This window comes from Bubalus bubalis, chromosome 11, assembly GCF_019923935.1.
Source record: "Bubalus bubalis isolate 160015118507 breed Murrah chromosome 11, NDDB_SH_1, whole genome shotgun sequence".
Classification (NCBI taxonomy): domain Eukaryota; kingdom Metazoa; phylum Chordata; class Mammalia; order Artiodactyla; family Bovidae; genus Bubalus; species Bubalus bubalis.
The window spans coordinates 41,274,829-41,291,833 of NC_059167.1; the positions used below are offsets into that span (position 1 = coordinate 41,274,829).

At 39.8% G+C, this 17,005-nt stretch overlaps 1 protein-coding gene, 1 long non-coding RNA gene and 1 other non-coding gene across 6 annotated transcripts in view; 1 reads left to right on the forward strand and 2 right to left on the reverse strand.

Annotated features, from left to right (window-relative positions):
* The window catches only part of LOC102409612, a 92,806-nt gene extending 87,773 nt beyond the window's left edge, over nt 1–5,033 (reverse strand). For all 3 annotated transcript variants that reach the window (XR_006542767.2, XR_006542766.2, XR_329249.4), the window contains exon 1: nt 4,562–5,033. This is a non-coding gene — a long non-coding RNA (uncharacterized LOC102409612). The remainder of the gene's footprint in view (nt 1–4,561) is intronic.
* On the reverse strand, nt 1,472–1,603 carry LOC112577864. Its single transcript, XR_003102066.3, has one exon. It is a non-coding gene; the product is annotated as a small nucleolar RNA SNORA72 (small nucleolar RNA).
* Nucleotides 4,873–16,438, forward strand: DUT (deoxyuridine triphosphatase). 2 transcript variants are annotated; one of them, XM_006077827.3, is made up of 7 exons: nt 4,873–5,003; nt 5,981–6,119; nt 8,197–8,288; nt 9,904–9,948; nt 15,082–15,156; nt 15,332–15,402; nt 16,315–16,438. In XM_006077827.3, exons 1-7 carry the CDS (start codon nt 4,925–4,927, stop codon nt 16,369–16,371), a joined length of 558 nt encoding a protein of 185 aa, XP_006077889.1. In that variant the 5' UTR covers nt 4,873–4,924; the 3' UTR covers nt 16,372–16,438. The 2 variants fall into 2 exon arrangements, with proteins under 2 accessions (XP_006077889.1, XP_006077888.3); XM_006077826.4 differs by lacking the exon at nt 4,873–5,003 and adding an exon at nt 5,132–5,453.
* The last annotated feature ends 567 nt before the right edge of the window (nt 16,439–17,005 follow it).

Here is a 17,005-nt window from a genome sequence, read left to right on the forward strand (position 1 = left end):
TTTGGCTTGCACATATTTCTAGCCAAGGTGAAGTGTGGCATGATAAATGAGCTATTTTGGTCCACAATCAGATGTTCTAAATTCAGCTATAGAATTGTGCAGTTATGGGGCATTATGATACTTTCACATTAATATTCTCACCTTTTCCATTCCTGAATAACTGTCAAAGAATGCACTACCCCTGAAGAAGAGTTCAAGAGTTTTGTTTAAATTAACCCAAACTGAGAAAGTTCACCTACATGGAAAGTTTGAGCAAAAGGATGGTAATCTGAGACTAAGATTTGAGAGGATGTTTGAGATGCAGAAAGAAAAGCAAAGAAAGCAATGAAAGTATGGACAAACATTTTTTTAAATGACTGTAAAAAGTAGTAATAGTAATGCTTATTAGATTTCAAGAAAAGATGCATTTAAAATACTAGACAATAATAGGATGTATGCTAAAAAAAAAATTTAACAGAGTTAAAGCATTCTAAGTTCCCTATGCTATCCAGGAGAAAGATAATAATTTTGTTTTAGATCTTCAAAAATGATGGATTAAGCATGCATGTTTTAATTTATCTAAAACAGCAGAATCAGAGAGTAAAACTGAAATAATTAAATAAATTAATTAATTTAAACAAAATTAATAATAAAATTTAAAAGAAGGCAAGAAGAGGTAAAAAGAAAACAGAGTATTTTAAAGGAACCCAAATTAAGATAAATTTAAACAAGGCTATGGTTTTCCCTGTGGTCATGTATGGATGTGAGAGTTGGACTGTGAAGAAAGCTGAGTGCCGAAGAATTGATGCTTTTGAACTATGGTGTTGGAGAAGACTCTTGAGAGTCCCTTGGACTGCAAGGAGATCCAACCAGTCCATTCTGAAGGAGATCAGCCCTGGGATTTCTTTGGAAGGAATGATGCTAAAGCTGAAACTCCAGTACTTTGGCCACCTCATGCGAAGAGTTGACTCATTGGAAAAGACTCTGATGCTGGGAGGGATTGGGGGCAAGAGGAGAAGGGGACGACAGAGGATGAGATGGCTGGATGGCATCACTGACTCGATGGACCTGAGTCTGAGTGAACTCCGGGAGTTGGTGATGGACAGGGAGGCCTGGCATGCTGCGATTCATGGGGTCGCAAAGAGTCGGACACGGCTGAGCGACTTATCTGATCTGATCTGAAACCCATTGTGGAACTTACATGCTAGTACAAGAAACATACATGTGAAATAAGTATGTACATAATTTCATATAGTATTGTGCTATGAAGAAAAATCAAATAGGGTAAAGCATTAGGTAGTGCTTAGAAGACTATTTTTATTTATTTTTTTTAAATTTTACAATTCATTTAATGGCAACTGGCAATCATCAAACTAGCAATGGTTATCTTCAAACATTGTCACACTAGCCGTGCTACCATTTCTCAAGATTGATCAGATACCTAGAGTCACAGACATTTCACACACAAGATGCATCATATAAATCAGACTTGGTTTATCACCAGCCTTTATAAAACCGGACTTAGGAAAAGAAGTAGATCTGGGGACACATGCATGGTCTTAATATAGTGAATGTTTAGCCTGCCTCGACTATTAGGAAATCAGAACAGCAAGAATATTCGTAGACTATTTTTGGATAAGGAAAGATCTGAAAGAGGGAGGAAGAAGACTCTATAAGGCTTTTTATCTTGAGCAAGAGAAAAGGTTGAAGAGAAGAGGCTACAAAAAGGAGATTGAGAAGACAGTAGGCGAGATGGGAAGAAAACCAGAGTGTGGCTTGGTGAAGAAATGTTTCAATAAGGTGGGCACAATCAACTGTGACACTAAGAACGCCTGGTTAATTTTTTACACACATCTTTCCCCGACCTGGAGAACACAGCCAGGCTCAGTATTAAGAAGAGTTTCATAGTCTCATTAGGCATACCTAAACCTAGAGAGTGGCTGAAGTCAGACTACCTGAAGTTGAATCCTAACTGTCTTTTTCTGGGTGTGAGCTATGTGGTCTTAGGCAAATTATTTGACCTCTCTGTGCTTTGATTTCCCCAGCCATAAAATGGGTATATTAACAGCACTTGTTTTCTCTGGCTGTTGCAATTAAATAAGTTAATATTTATAAAACACTTAGAATATACCTGAAATATAAAGTAATCATCAGGTATGTCCTTATTAAAAAGTGAAAAATCTCTAAGATAGCAAAGATAGAAAGGACAACTTTGCTTATAGAGTACAGACTTGCATCCTCAGTAGGTTCACATTGGCACAAGACTTAAGTAAATTATCACCATGACTGATAAGATAATTATATTCTGATAAACATATGGCATGAAATAAACTATGGCTAGAATATATCTAGTTCTTTTTTACTGTAGTATCCTGAATTTAAGGTGTATATAATTTTATATAAAATTATTTTTCAGTTGTCATAAGGAATATTCTTCAAATGCTTGGTGGTTCAGATCCCTAACCTGTTACTCTTTTTCAGTTGGATTATGCCCTTTTCTCTTTTCAATCTAAAATAAACTCAGATGGAAAGTGACATTAATAAAACTTTCAGTCTCCACATTAACAGAAGAAATAGCTGAATACTTCCTTGGTCCTAGGTATTACAAGGTGCCAAACAAATCATTTTTGTGTAAAACACTGAAGTAGGTGCTTTGAAGGAGTCATAAAAGTTTATGACTCTAACTAATGTGAAAGATAAAATGCATGTACTTGAGATAATTGCACAATGGGAGTATATGGCTAATGAATGATACGGTAAGTGTTATAAAAGATAAGGCAGAGTTTATTACTGGCTCTAAGGAAGTTTCATGAATGAAGTGAGATTTTTGTGTGGGCCTGGGTAAAGGGAAACATTACAGTTACTATATTTTAGAATATGCAGACTCAAACTACCTTTAATGCAAACTTAGAAAATTACTAGAGAAAGTATTTCAGCAAAATGAGGAAGTAAACTAAGAAAATACTAGATCCATAAGACCAGGACTCCAATATAAATAAGACAGGCACAAAGTGAAGTCCCAGGATGTCAGCTATTCAGCAGGACTAGATCATTTGTGCAGATCAGAGCAAGAAAATAGAGTGAGGGAAGGAAAATTGGAACTGATTGGAGATTTACATCTCAGTGTTTCATTTGAAGTGATAGATGTTTGAGGTATAGAATCCTCTGGAACATTTGGAATAAACAAGCAGTGGGTGAAGCAAAAACACCATCACCAATAAAAAGATAGAAAAACAAGGCAATTATTAACTTGAGGGTGACAGATGTAAAAAAAAGAAATAATTATATATTGTCCCCACAGTCAATATTTACTAGTCATGATAATGTAAATACTAACTGCTGACTTATACAGAAGATCATTACAAAACTATGAACAGAAAGCAGTGGAGAGGAGGTTAAAAGACTTAATCCTCAACTATTCTAATCCACAAGGTAATTTCTATGCCATTTAAATAGCAACGTATAATTTGGGAACAGGTAGGGAGGTAAATTCCAATAGAAAAAGTCAAAAAAATAGTTGAAAGTATTACCCCTGAGGAGTGAGAGCTGAGAGAGGGTCTTCATGGAAGGACTGGGAAGGGATTGATGTTGTTCATTGTAGGTTTGAAAAAGCATTATATGGAGAAAAAAACCTTTTGATTAAAAATTAAAAGAATGGAAAAAATAGAAAAATCATTTAAGACTTTGGTAAGTGATCATATGCAGGGTCTGGATGGAACCTGAGATCTATCATTTATTCATATAATAAATGAGCTCTCTTATCACTCATTCATTCGTTCATTTAATGAATGAGAGCTCTTATCACTCATTCATTCATTCATATATCAAATAGTTCTCAAGCAACACTTTGAGCCAGGCACTAAACAAGGCCCCAGGAATACAACGGTGAATGAAGACACATTTGGTCCCTGCCCTTATGCAGCTTATGTCCACTACAGCAAATAGACAATGAATGAGAAAATAAATACACAGAAGAGACACTGCCTGTAGCAAGAAGTTGTGTGACTAGGAAGAAAAAAAAAAGTGTGCTAGAATGGTGGTGAAGGGAAAAAAGGGTAACTACTTTAGTTGTTTATCAGGGTGGGTCTTTCTCAGATGAGTGAGACTTAAAACGGCATTAATCAAGGAAAGATGTGTACAGACTTGCAGGCAGGAAAGGCTGGTGGGTCTGGAAACTGTGGCCCTGAGCAACAGAAGTGAGCCATATGATGGCTCTAGAGACTGTTGAAGAAGTCCTAGATCACGTTGCTATAGATATAAATTTGGTAAGTCCTCAGAGTATAGATATTTGAAGCCATGGGAGAAGACTATATAGAGCATAACCCATAATCCCTTCCAGAGGAATTCCAACATTTAAGAGGAAGAGCCAGTAAGAGACTGAAAAGGTGGGGGTTGTAAAGAAAGGCAAAGTAATGAAGTCTGAAAACTTCCTCAACAATACCCTAACATTTCTGTCATTTTCCTAACTGCCCTACAGGTTTGTATTTCTTTTGACAAAATGCATTACAAATTTGAGACTTTACCGTCAGTTCCAGACATAAGTGAAGATACCTGAACCCTAGAAAAATCAATTTACAATTACCTGAAAAGTTATTTACTCATCCCCACTGTAAATTACACCAGCGTGGCCCAGGACCTTTGTTCGAATCAGAGTCACAGCCACCGTTGTTCTCTTCTGTGCTCCCGTTGGGTCATCCAAGAGTGCTAAGATTTCAACTGAGATGTCCCCGTGCTATCCTCAAGACTCTGGTATCCCCAGCCCCTCTGAAAATAAACAACAATCCCATCCTGCACTGTGTTGAAAGGAAACTGAACTCGCTGCCTTGCCCATCGCCTAGGGCGCAGCACCGAGCGCTGTGGTCGTCAGGGGCATCGTGATGCGGTTCCGTTCCTTTTGCAGGGGGTGGGGAGAGTGCAGTGCCGTGAGACTGGAACCTGGCGAGTCATGGCGGCGGACGGCGCCGCCCCAGGTAAACCGGCCGAGCGCAGGGGCCGGACCTCGGAAAGCCGGCGCCAGATGAAAGGTGCGAGTCGAGAGAGGGAGAGGGTGAGTTAAAGGCGGCCGCAGGCGGCCGCGAGATTCGAGACTTCGAGCGCGCAGCTTCCCGGGAGGGCCTGCCGCCAGCCAGAGGGCTGTCGAGGCGCCGCCTCCATGCGCCCCTCGTCAGACGGCGGCAGTTACTGCTTCCGAGGTCATTGGGCTGGCGCGCGCCTGCACGAGCGGCGCCAAGCTGCGCCCAAACTCGGGCAGATGACTTCCCTCTGCCCTCGCCCAGTGCTCGGCCACCACTTCATTCCGTCTTTGCTCCGCTCGGTGTTTAACAGCGCGCGCCGCGCACGGCCCGGGGCGGAGGCCGCGGGGCTCTCCCGGCCAGGCCCGCCCCTGGACCCCACCCCGCGGGGATCCGTGCTGCTCCCGGCGCTCCGGCTGCTCTCCAGCGGCCGCAATCTGAGCCGACGTGGCTGCGGCTCCAGTAATGTCGGGGCCCAGGCTGGAAGCATACGCTTTCCAAGGCGGGGGTAGGCAGGGAGCCCGGCCCGCGGCCCCCGAGCCCGGCACCGACCGGGAGGCTGGACCAGAGGAAGTTGTCGGACTTCAGGCGGAGGGGCAAGTGGGAGGGCGCGCGGCCTTAGCGGCGCGGGAGCCAATCCATTCGAATCCCCTCATAGGGAAGGGGAGTGATTTTCTATTTGGGGATGAGGGAAAGGCCATAGAAGCTGCCACTGGTTTTGGAACTAGGCACTGAATATACAAAGCTTTAAGAGGCTCCGTATTTTCCGTTCCCAAATCTGTCTTCTGAGAAAGATTTCCAGCCCCAAATTTGAGTCCTATCTCCCTTCTCAGCACTGACTGTGGGTTGGTCCGGGGGGGAGGGGACGGGAACGGGGGCGGGACGGGGTTGGCGGGAAGTTTAGAGCTCATCCGCGCTCGCCCTCTCTCTCTTGTTCCCCCTGCTCCCTCTTGTGTCCACGTTTTACACTGCCATGCCCTGCTCTCAAGAGGCACAGGTCGTCTCCCCCAGCAAGCGGGCCCGGGCCACGGAGACTGGCGATATGCGTCTCCGCTTTGCCCGGCTCTCGGAGCACGCCACAGCCCCCACCAAGGGGTCCGCGCGCGCCGCGGGCTACGACCTGTACAGGTGAGTGGGCACTCTGTCCGCCTGCGCCCCGGAGGAAGGCCGGCCCGGGCCAGGAGGCTCGCCTTCTGTCCCATCGTCCGGACTTCTCGCAGAGACGTCCCAGTTTCCGAGTGATAGAGCTCTCAGGTTAGCTTACATGCCCGCTTGCGGCTACAATTTGAAACAGTCATTGAAAAGTGCAGAAACAAACGCATTTTGCATTATATAGGGTTTTTGCCTTTTGGGGGAGTGGGGGCCCACAACGTGGCTCGTGAGATCCTGTTTCACTAGCCCGGGATGACACCTGCACCCCATGCAGTGGAAGACTGGAGTCTTAACCACTAGACCACCACGGAAGTCCTGTCTTTTTCTAACGTTGAAAATTTTAGCTTTCCTCTTTAGCATAAATTCAGTACGGATTTGGGCAGATATGTGGAATAGTAAATAGCAATAAACGACCGCCCAGGTGTTATTTTATTTTGCAACATTTTTTGCGTCCTTTCCAAGTGGAAGGTAGAGATGAAGAAGGCTGACTTTGGCCTTCAAGTAGTGGCCTGAGAGTGGTACTGTGGTCAGTACAAAGAAAAAGCAATGCTGGGAGCCGAGGTTGTTAGGTAATAAAATACCCAGGAAAGATTAATGAAAGTTGCTTCTGCTTTAAGGGTTAGTAAGTTAAGTTCCCCCCAAGGACTTGCCAGAAGTCTGAATATGAAAAGCAGGAATGTTAGTTAATACTACCACCTCTTTTGTACAGCATTTTTTACCTATCCTAAAAGCTGTCCCATGTGCTATTTTATTTAGTATAGCAATCCTGAAGTAGATGAGTGTTACTTTTTCAGATGTGGGAGTTTGTGAAGAGATGACTTGATTGTCCAAGGGCTTGAACATAATAGAATTTTTGACCCTGAATTCACTGTTTGTTTGTTTGTTTTTTAACCCCCTTGAGTACTGTCCCCACTTCTTCAAACCATTAAGGTAGGTGAAAAGTGATACTGGAGGGGAGAAGGTGTTTGTTACATGACTAACTCCCAAGCCTTAGGATTTATTTTAAAGCATCCCAGGTAATTCTAATGTGAGAACCACTGGTATAAGTTGTAAGTACAGGAAAAGAGGAGAGAGGAGTATATGATGATAGTGGGAGAAAGGAAGGAAAAAGTGAGGTAAGACTGATGCAGCTGAATGAGGTACAATTCAGTCCCTTATTTCATGAATAAAAATAGTGATGTAGATTGACTACACCACAGCTGGGCACTGTTGTGAGTCTCAGAAGAGACCTTAATTTAGGGTACTTTATAAGCATCCTCCTATTAAACACAGAAGACTTTTCTGTATTGACGTGGACATAATTCATCTCTTCAATAAATTAGCGTTTTAACTGTTTCAAGAGAGGAAATTCCAATGAAAGAAGTAAAGACAGCAGCATTTTACTAGTCTTACTTAAGGGCTCCAAAGTAACTTCCAGTTCTGCTTATTGTAAAATCTCTTAAATTTTTAGCAAAGAGAGGGCTACAGTAGCAGCAGAGTAGCAGCATTAGGTGGGTGGACCTTAGAGGATCAGCTCCTCAGTAATGTCCATCTCTAGGACCTGTTCACAGTGGTCACTTCTCTCCCTCAGCCAGTGAAGTTCAAGTGAGGTTCACAGCCACCGCTTGGTAAGCCTGATCAACTAGCAAGTGCAGAACAGATGCAGCACAGCTGAACGTAGCCCTCCCCCCATTCATGTTGCTCTCCACCCATTTTTCTCCCTTCCTTCTGTACATTTTCCCTAATGCTTAGAGGATTGTGGTGAGAATAAAGTGAGTTGTACAAAGCAGTTAGAACTGTACCTGGGACAGAGTAATGGCTTAATAAATATTAGCTATTATTTGCTATTATCTGCCTTTCTTTCTTCGTTCTTTATCTTTTTTTGTACCATGTTAGTGAATCATATACCTTCTAAAGTCTACCTTTCAGCCCCCTCCTGCTAAAAAATTATCTCAGTTTGCCAACACAATTTTGTTCAAAGGAAAATACGTTTACAGGTTGTCACCTCTTTTACCAAAGAATGCTTAGAGAATTACTATATGTAAATACCAGTTGTCTTTCACTATTTTCCTAGTGCCTATGATTACACAGTGCCACCCATGGAGAAAGTGCTTGTGAAAACTGACATTCAGATAGCCCTTCCTTCTGGGTGCTATGGAAGAGTGGGTAAGTGACTTGAGACACAGATAACTATTTGTCATGCTCTTCCCTTGTGATCAGTTCTTTCTTCTTAGTTTAAAATTTGGGGTGTATAAATGAGGGAAGGGATATTGCTTGGACTGTGTCCTAAAATAAAGACATGCCAGCTGCGATGGCAGTTGCAATCACTTGAAAACTTTCCTTTATGTCGCTACATTTGCCTTTCTTTGCTTTTTTCTCTCCCCCAGATTCCTTACTTAAGGTTTTAGGACACTCAGGTTAGCCTAGGAGGTTGTTCTCACAACTGTTCACTGTGAGAAAAACTGAAAATATAGGTGATGTTTAACTGGTGGTTTTTCCAGTGGTAACCACTTCTCCCTTCAGGGATCAGATGGCATATGAAGTCAGATTTCTTTGTGAAGATGTTTATTTGTTTTATAAGAATAAAGATGCAGGGTTAAGATAATGGCACATGGCATCTTATATCACCAATATAAGTAAAGTTTCTAACCCCTGAGGATATCAGGCCCTTAGCCTTTCCCCCTTGGGTTTCCTCCCATGAGGTGTGCTAGGTAAGGGATGCTCTTCAGTGCACTAGAGGAAAAGGCCTCATCGTGGGAGGAGAGAGGATAAAATGCAGGGCAAGCCAACCAAAAATCAAACCAAAAAATGCAGGTTTGATTTTTTTTCCTGCAGCGAGTCAGTTGTCACTGTAGAAAGAGTTTAAAACTTCTTTTCAAGAGTCTAATTACTTGCTGACTGACTTCAGAGTAAACATAAAGGAGCAAATGGAGCTGTGATCCCAGGGGAATCTTGTTAGCCGGAGTCGGAGAACTGCTGATACTTGACCCTTTAAAAGAAAACTGAAATGAGCTCTCTCTCATTTGAGCTCTTTTTGGCTGCACTGATGGCATTTTTAGTGTATTGGGGGTGGGTGGGTGGATCAGGAGATGGGGGTGAAATAACAGTGAAGCCAGGAAGGGGTAGCATTTACCGACAAAGTGCCTGATTTAAGTTATTCTGGAATAAAATACTAGAAATTAGGATAATTAATGGTAGGCCTGTTGCTCAAGTCAGCAAGAGTTAAGGTATAACCTTAGCTTCTTACTCTGGTTCATTTGTTTCATTCAGATTTGTCTTTTGGCATCTGAATTATGAGTAGGAGTCCCAAGTTCAAGGTTAACCTCTGCTAATCTGGTTGGGTTTATGCCCCTCCCCTTCTTATCCATACGTCAACGGATCTCTTATCTTAAAATAAAAGTCCCTTCCTTTGCCCCATGTCCCTTCCAGCTACCATCCTCCCTTTGTGATCAAACGTCTGGACAGCATTGTCCACGGTTTTCACCACTTGTTCACTTTCCATTTCTTTCCTGCAGACCACAGCTTCAACACTTATCCTCAGTTGCCTAAAGACATGCTGGAGTGGTTTAAGTTGGTTTTGAATTAAACCTTGTCAACATTTTTCTAAACTTTTCTGCTTTGATCATACAATGTGATAAATACATTTTTAATTCAGAACTGTCTGCTAAGGTTAAGATACAGATGTTATAGGGATGAGAGTGGCATGCTTAGATTGTGTCAGTTTTATTCAGTATTGCCCTTCTTAAGATAGTCAATTTATTTTTGTTTGTTTGTTTTATAGCTCCTCGTTCTGGCTTGGCAGCAAAACACTTCATAGATGTAGGAGGTAATATATTTACATTTTTATTCTGTAAATATTTACAAGTGTTTACTTTGTTTTTGCAGTAATCAAATGACAGATTTTATTTTTATCAAGAAAAGAAAATGGTTTTTGTTGTACCTTGCCTTTTAGAAATTTCTGTCCCTAAGTAAAAGATGATTATGATTCGGTTTTGAATGCTATTTAAGTATGTCTACTTTTTTAATGACCATTATGTGAAATGTTGTCATTTCACTCACAAGCTAGACACTATCTGACAGATAGGATTTTGCCTTGGTTTAGTGATAATCTGCATTTAGTCCAAAAATGACTGTTCACAGAAGGAAGTTTGTTATTACAAGGAAAGGAAATGCTTTTATATCACTATTTAAGCAATTGTCGTTAGTGCTTCTCTCACAGGGCCTCTTAGCCCTCAGATGAGTGAGTGTGTTAAATTCTCCACCTCCTGCCTTTTTTATGAAGCTGCTTTTTAATAGACTAGGAAACTGACTCAGAAATGGCCCCAAGTTGCCTCTTTAGAAACTGAAATCCATCCATATGATTCCAATCCCCTTGTTCTTTCCACTGCAGTTAAATGCCATGGATCACCCTGCCCTGTCCGTCTACCAACCTAGCTCTGCCCTGTATTAACTTCCTGTTCCCTCTGGCGGAGGCCTGTCCCTGGGCCATCTCTCCATGCTATCACTAGGTGGTGCTGTGGGGTAAAACAGGAGCCCAGAAATAGCTCTTAGAGACTGAAGAGGAGCTGAATATAACTCAACAGAGATGGACAGCCCTCTGGGGTTGAGAATTCCCTGGGCTAATTTATGCTTGACTTTCAAGAATATTTTTACAAGGTCTAGTATGGTCACTCGGAGAAGGCAATGGCACCGCAGTACTCTTGCCTGGAAAATCCCATGGACGGAGGAGCCTGGTGGGCTGCAGCCCATGGGGTCGCTAAGAGTCGGACACAACTGAGTGAGTTCACTTTCATGCATTGGAGAAGGAAATGGCAACCCACTCCAGTGTTCTTGCCTGGAGAATGCCAGGGACAGGGGTGCCTGGTGGGCTACCATCTACAGGGTCGCACAGATTTGGACACTACTGAAGTGACTTAGCAGCAGCAGCAGCAGTATGGTCACTTAAGACAATAACTTAAGGATATAAAAGATGGTATTTTAAAATAAATTTCAAAGGGTTATGAAAGGAACATGGGCTTTGGAACAACAACTGGATTTGGGCTCTAACTTTGTCACTAACTAGCTAGTTACTGCTTAACTTTTCTGAGCTTCAGTTTCCTTATCTGTAAAATGAAAATTAGTGTGCTTGCCCTGAAAGATGGGAGGATTGAATTATAATGTATCTAAAGCACTAACACTGCTTGGTACATATTTTCTGTCCTCTATGATTTTTTTTTTTAACATGGAAACTTTTTCTGACTTTGTTACTAACTTTTGCTCTATTTAAAACAATCCTCTGAAAAAAATTCATGTAAAAGCAATGGAAAGTTAGTTTGCCTGGTGGTTCCTGTGGTATTATTCACACAGTCACATTGTGGTGTGTTCTTGGATGCAGAGTATCTTAAAAATGTCTCCTAGGCACACATTTATCATAGTTGGCCACAGTTTTTATTTCAGAAGAGGGATATTGTTAGAAATCCCAGGCTGTAAATAAGGGTCAAAGGGAAAAGTTGAGTATGCAGGATTCTGTTCAGAATTCACATCTGGTAGGTGTGGATAGTTTTCAGTAAAGAAGGTTTCCAACAAATGACATGCCAGAGTCTTGACACAGTAAAACTTTTGCCTGAAGTCAGTTAATCACTCTGCCAGTTCCAATGCATGATTTTTCCAGTGATAACTTCAAAATACTTTCTGCTTTCTCATGAAGAGAAATACCCTTGATGTTTATGTCCCTCATGTACGAAAGGAATGTCTTGTATTTTCTTTGATGGTCAGTTTGCCTTTGAATAACAAGTAATAAATGAACTTGGAACTATTAGATTTTTTTTAATACTGTTGGCATTCATGCTTTTAAAAAAGGAGTAATTAAGAACCATTTTTTCTGTCATACATTCTAGTTGACTTGAAAGGACTTAATTTCTTTCAATCTAGGTAGATCACCTGGCTTTGAGGAATTCAAGACATCCAAGCATATGTGTGATAGGACTCCTTTACAAATGTATAGCAAGGCCTTTACAAAAAAGTGTGTTTTGGTATTGTAGAAGATACCATAAAGTAAACAAATAAATACTTGCAAGTCATATGAAGAAGAGTTAAATATCCAAACAGATAAGGGGGAAAAAAACTGATTATAAGATATAGAAGAGGACATGCAAATATGGAACAAACATATTGAAGTAAAAAAGCCCAGCCTCACTAGTCATCAGGGAAATGTAAATAAATCCACGAAATACCATCTTTTACTCATCATATTGGCCAGAATTAAAAACATTGCTTCAATTTGGTATTGTAAGAGAGCTTGGAAGTGGGCATTCTTAAATATCATGGATAGAAATTTGAATTGCTATACCTTCTTTGCAAAGTTTTCTAGCAATACCCATTAAAATTTTAAATATACACACCTTTCAGCCCAGGAAAGTGTTTTTTTTTTTTTGTTTGTTTTTTTTTTAAACTATTTGATGAGAATACAATACAGTAATACACAAGGACATATGTAAAGGACTGTTTTGATTATTATAGGAAAAATGTAAAAACGACCTGAATGTCTGATGATTATGTAAGAGAATAGCTACATAGGAATCATGGTGCTGTATTTCCATATCTTGGATCTAAAAGAATGACTAAGATTCAGATATGTTACTCAAAGGATAGCTATACTATTTTAGGTGGAAAAAATGTGTAAAATATGTGGCTGCCTGAGGGGGAGAGTTGGGAAGCATTATTAGGTTTTACTTTATATGTATTTGTACTGTTTGGGTACTCTAAAATTTTTTAGTAAAGGAGTGAGTTCAGAAGTCAGCACACATGGTCTTTATCTAAGGCACCCTAGGTGAATGAGTGCTAGCCTGAGCACTCCCACTTGGAGATGCATAGCTTCCTGTGGTCATTTGTTCCAGCATGGGAGGCAGGGAATGACCTGCTGCTGAGGGGTTCCTTCCTTAACTCTGATCTGAGCCATTCCTGCAGCTGAAACTTTCTGCATCTAGATAATATAGAAAACAGCTGGTCTTATCTTTATATCCATTCTATGAGTAAATATCAAGGACTAAATTAATGATCAACTGGCAGCGGGGGGGAAAGAGGCCAGGCTTCAGTATTCTTTGAGTTGGTCAAAGTTTTATTGATGTAGAACCAGAAAAGAATAGACTGTTTCCTTCAGTCTAGACATGATATGAACCACTTTCAGCCACTTTTATACTCACTGTTATCACTCTTTAAAAAAGTGTTTTATCTTTAATTCAAACTCTTAAGTCTTATGTCAGGAACCTTGTAAGAAGTATTTTAAGTTCAGTTTCACTTAGCCCTACTAATTCATTCATAAAGTACAGGGGTTCATATAAACTTCTATAGTAATCCACTGGAAAAATCTAAAATGTTAGCTTTTCTGCATATATTTCCCTGTGGTGGAACTTTTTTTTTTAAATTTTGCCTTTTTTTCTCCTATATGAGAAAATTGAAAGTGAATGCTTACTCTTGTTCTAAAAAAGAAACAAATAAAACCAACTTTTTTTTAATTGACCTTCAAATAACTGAGTCTAGCCAACCAGCATTAGTACCCATTGAACTAAATTCCTGATTCTTTTTTTTTTTTCTTTGATAAGAGTTTTTTGTTCCCCCAGAGAAGTGGGGTATTAATAAGATGTAAGATATGACATGGAGCTGCATTTAATTAGATTCACATGAATCCTATCTAGCATTTTACAAACTGAAGGAAAAGAATTAACATGTATAAAAGGAAATAGGCATTGAGGGGAAAGATAGGGATAGGAAAATGACTGCTAATAGCTAGGGGGTTTCTTTTGGGGGTAATGAAAATGTTCAAAAATTGATTGTGGTCATGTTTTCACAGTGCTGAATACACTAAAAAAGTGTTGACTTGTGAATTTTGTCTTAATTTTTAAAAAGGAAATGAGAAGACCTGGTGCACCTACATTATCTGTGCTTGTGTTTATGGGAAGGTTTTGGATTCTTGGCCCAAAGATAAATGCTAGCAAGTTGGGTAGATGTACTTCTCTGGGCTGTGGCAGGGCCCTGGCTCAAGATCCTCTCCTGCAAAAATTTGCTGCTTTTGTGTTTATAATCTCAAACAGGTTCTAATTACACAGTTGTGTATAAAAGTATACTCATTATTAAGCTTATGTGCTAATGTCTTCTGAGACATCATGCTCTTAAGAAAGGACAGTAGCTCAAATGGAAAGGAGAAGAAGAATGTGAAGTGAACAGTTCAGCTCCATTTTCATTATAAAAATGGAATGTTCTGATATTTGCTAGACTGCTGCTTAACAGTGTCAGCATTGACTTATTCTACCACAGATCTTCTGGCTTTTTGACATTTTTATTTATGACTCAGTCATATTTCAGTCTGGATATTAGTGGGAAGCTGCTACCAGGAAAAGCCTTTAAAACCGAAATCGTAATTTTCTCCTAGTCCTTTTGGCAGGTATGCAGCAGATAGACAGTAGGACTGGGAGAGAGTAGTTAAGGATGACTTGGCTGAGACGCTAAGCACCTACTCCCAATTTAGAGTAGGTAATGGTCACCATTTGTAAGGATGACAGGTTGGAAAATTAGGACCACTTTCAAAATTCTTATTTGAATTTTGGGCTTCCCTGGTGGCTCATTTGGTAAGGAATCTACCTGCAATGCAGGAGACCTCGGTTCAATCCCTGGGTTGGGAAGATCCCCTGGAGGAGGACATGTCAACCCACTGTAGTATTCTTGCCTGGAGAATCCCCATGGACAGAGGAGCCTGGCAGGCTATAGTCCATGGGGTCGCCGAGTAAGACACGACTGAGCGACTAAGTACATTTGCATTTTAGTAATATCATTTCTTAGCTTTGAGGCTTTACATAGTAGCAGAGCGAGATTCACATATTCATTGTAAGGATAAAATTTTCAGAGCTACATAGGAATGATTTTGAGGTAATTATATACCCTTAAGTACCATACACTAAGCTAAGATCATTTTTCTTTTCTCCAGCTGGTGTCATAGATGAAGATTATAGAGGAAATGTTGGTGTTGTCCTGTTTAATTTTGGCAAAGAGAAGTTTGAAGGTATGTTAAATATATCTAATCACATCAATGTAATGAGTTTTCTGAGTTATGTATTAAATATGTCTAAATAGCACATACTGACTCCTCTGATTCTCATTGTACTGTGTAAGGCAGGATACAGAGAATGCATCAATAAAGTATCAGTAATAAATTGTTTTGTTTTTTTCCTTTGAAGTCAAAAAGGGTGATCGAATTGCACAGCTCATTTGTGAACGGATATTTTACCCAGAAATAGAGGAAGTTCAAGTAAGTATCATAAAAGCTGAGTAGGGAATACATGATAACATCTTCAGTGAAGGAAAAATAAAAATTTGAGGATCTAATATGCTATTGGTAACTAAATACAGATCTTTCTCAACTTAACAATGCGATTACATCCTGATACAGCCATTGTAAATTGAAAATATCTTAAGTCGAAAATACACTTCACACACCTAACCTACTGAACATCATAGCTTAGTCTGGCCTGCCTTAAATATGCTCAGAACACTTATTAACCTAGTTGAACAGAGTCATCTAATGCAAAGCCTGTTTTATAATAAAGTGTTGAATATCTCGTGTAATTTATTGAACACTGTACTGAAAGTGAAAAATAGGATGGTTGTATGAGCACAGAAACTGTGTCAGCATTTCGCCCTGTGATGGCATGGCTGACTGGCAGCTGCAGCTCGCTGCCATTGCCCCGCATCACGAGAGGATCACGTTGCATATCACTGGCCCAGGGAAAGGTCAAAATTTGTTATTTGAAGCACAGTTTTTGCCAAATGCATATCACTTTCACACCATCATCAAGTTAAAAAATCATAAGTCAGACAATTCTAAGTTGGAGACCATCTGTAGTAGAATATTTGACTAGTCCTATTTTAAGCAAAATTAAAATCTTAGTTGTAGAACTTCTTAAAATGTTTTCCATGGCTATTATATAGCATTACTTTGAATAATAAACCATTTAAATAGACTGTGAAACTCTACTATTCCCTTAGCTTTTTTGGTATTATTCAGTATTTTATGGAACATTTAAAAAATTTTAATTTTCTGTAATCTCCTTTTTGAAGGAATGATGTAGCAAGAATAAAACTTTTACAAATTGGGAGCTGGAGAGACCTGAAAGAGGATCTAAAATTAACTATACGGCTCACTATCTTTATGTCTTTTCAGGTTTTAGATGACACTGAAAGGGGTTCAGGAGGCTTTGGTTCCACTGGAAGTAATTAAAACTTATGCCAAGAACAGGAAATGAGAATGTACTTTTTTCTTGAAAATAAAGACTTTGCTTAAAGTGTTTTGGTGTTTTGCATTTCTGTAAACTTAACACTTCAGCTTCTAAAAGTATTTGGTTTTCTTATGCTTAAGGAAAGGGTACCTCTGTTGGGATCCTGTTAGAAACCTACTTCCTTGTGTTTTTCTGCGTTTAGTGGTTATATAAATCTGTTTGTGAACTCATGCAGTTTCTTTTTTAAATTAAATGCACATCAATTATCCCCAAATCTGTATTACTTAATTCGTTATATACTACCCCTTCAGTAACTTATTTTTAAAATGCTTTGAATATCATAAGCAATGCATTTCATTCAATAAATTTGAATTCTCACAGATATAAATTACTACATAAATTGAATTAACAATAAAAAGAAGTTATTGCTAATTCTTCCCTTCTCTTCAGTGATATAAAAAATGTTTTTCTAAACTTAAGATTATTTGTGAAGTTGGGAAGAAGAGAATCCTTGGTTTATTTTTTTAAGTTTTCCCTGTTTTTCTTTTTTTAAAATCTTCGTTTTTGGTAGACCCCAGGTTAACTGGGTACAGGTGTATTTGTGAAAGGAAATGTGAGTTGGGAATATCCATTTGG

Excerpts from the sequence above, each read along its gene's own strand:
- DUT (XM_006077826.4), top strand. The coding sequence starts at position 5,132 with ATGCGCCCCTCGTCAGACGGCGGCAGTTACTGCTTCCGAGGTCATTGG. Across the intron at positions 6,120-8,196 it reads GCGGGCTACGACCTGTACAG|TGCCTATGATTACACAGTGC; the intron begins GTGAGTGGGCAC and ends CTATTTTCCTAG. Across the intron at positions 8,289-9,903 it reads TGGGTGCTATGGAAGAGTGG|CTCCTCGTTCTGGCTTGGCA; the intron begins GTAAGTGACTTG and ends TTTGTTTTATAG.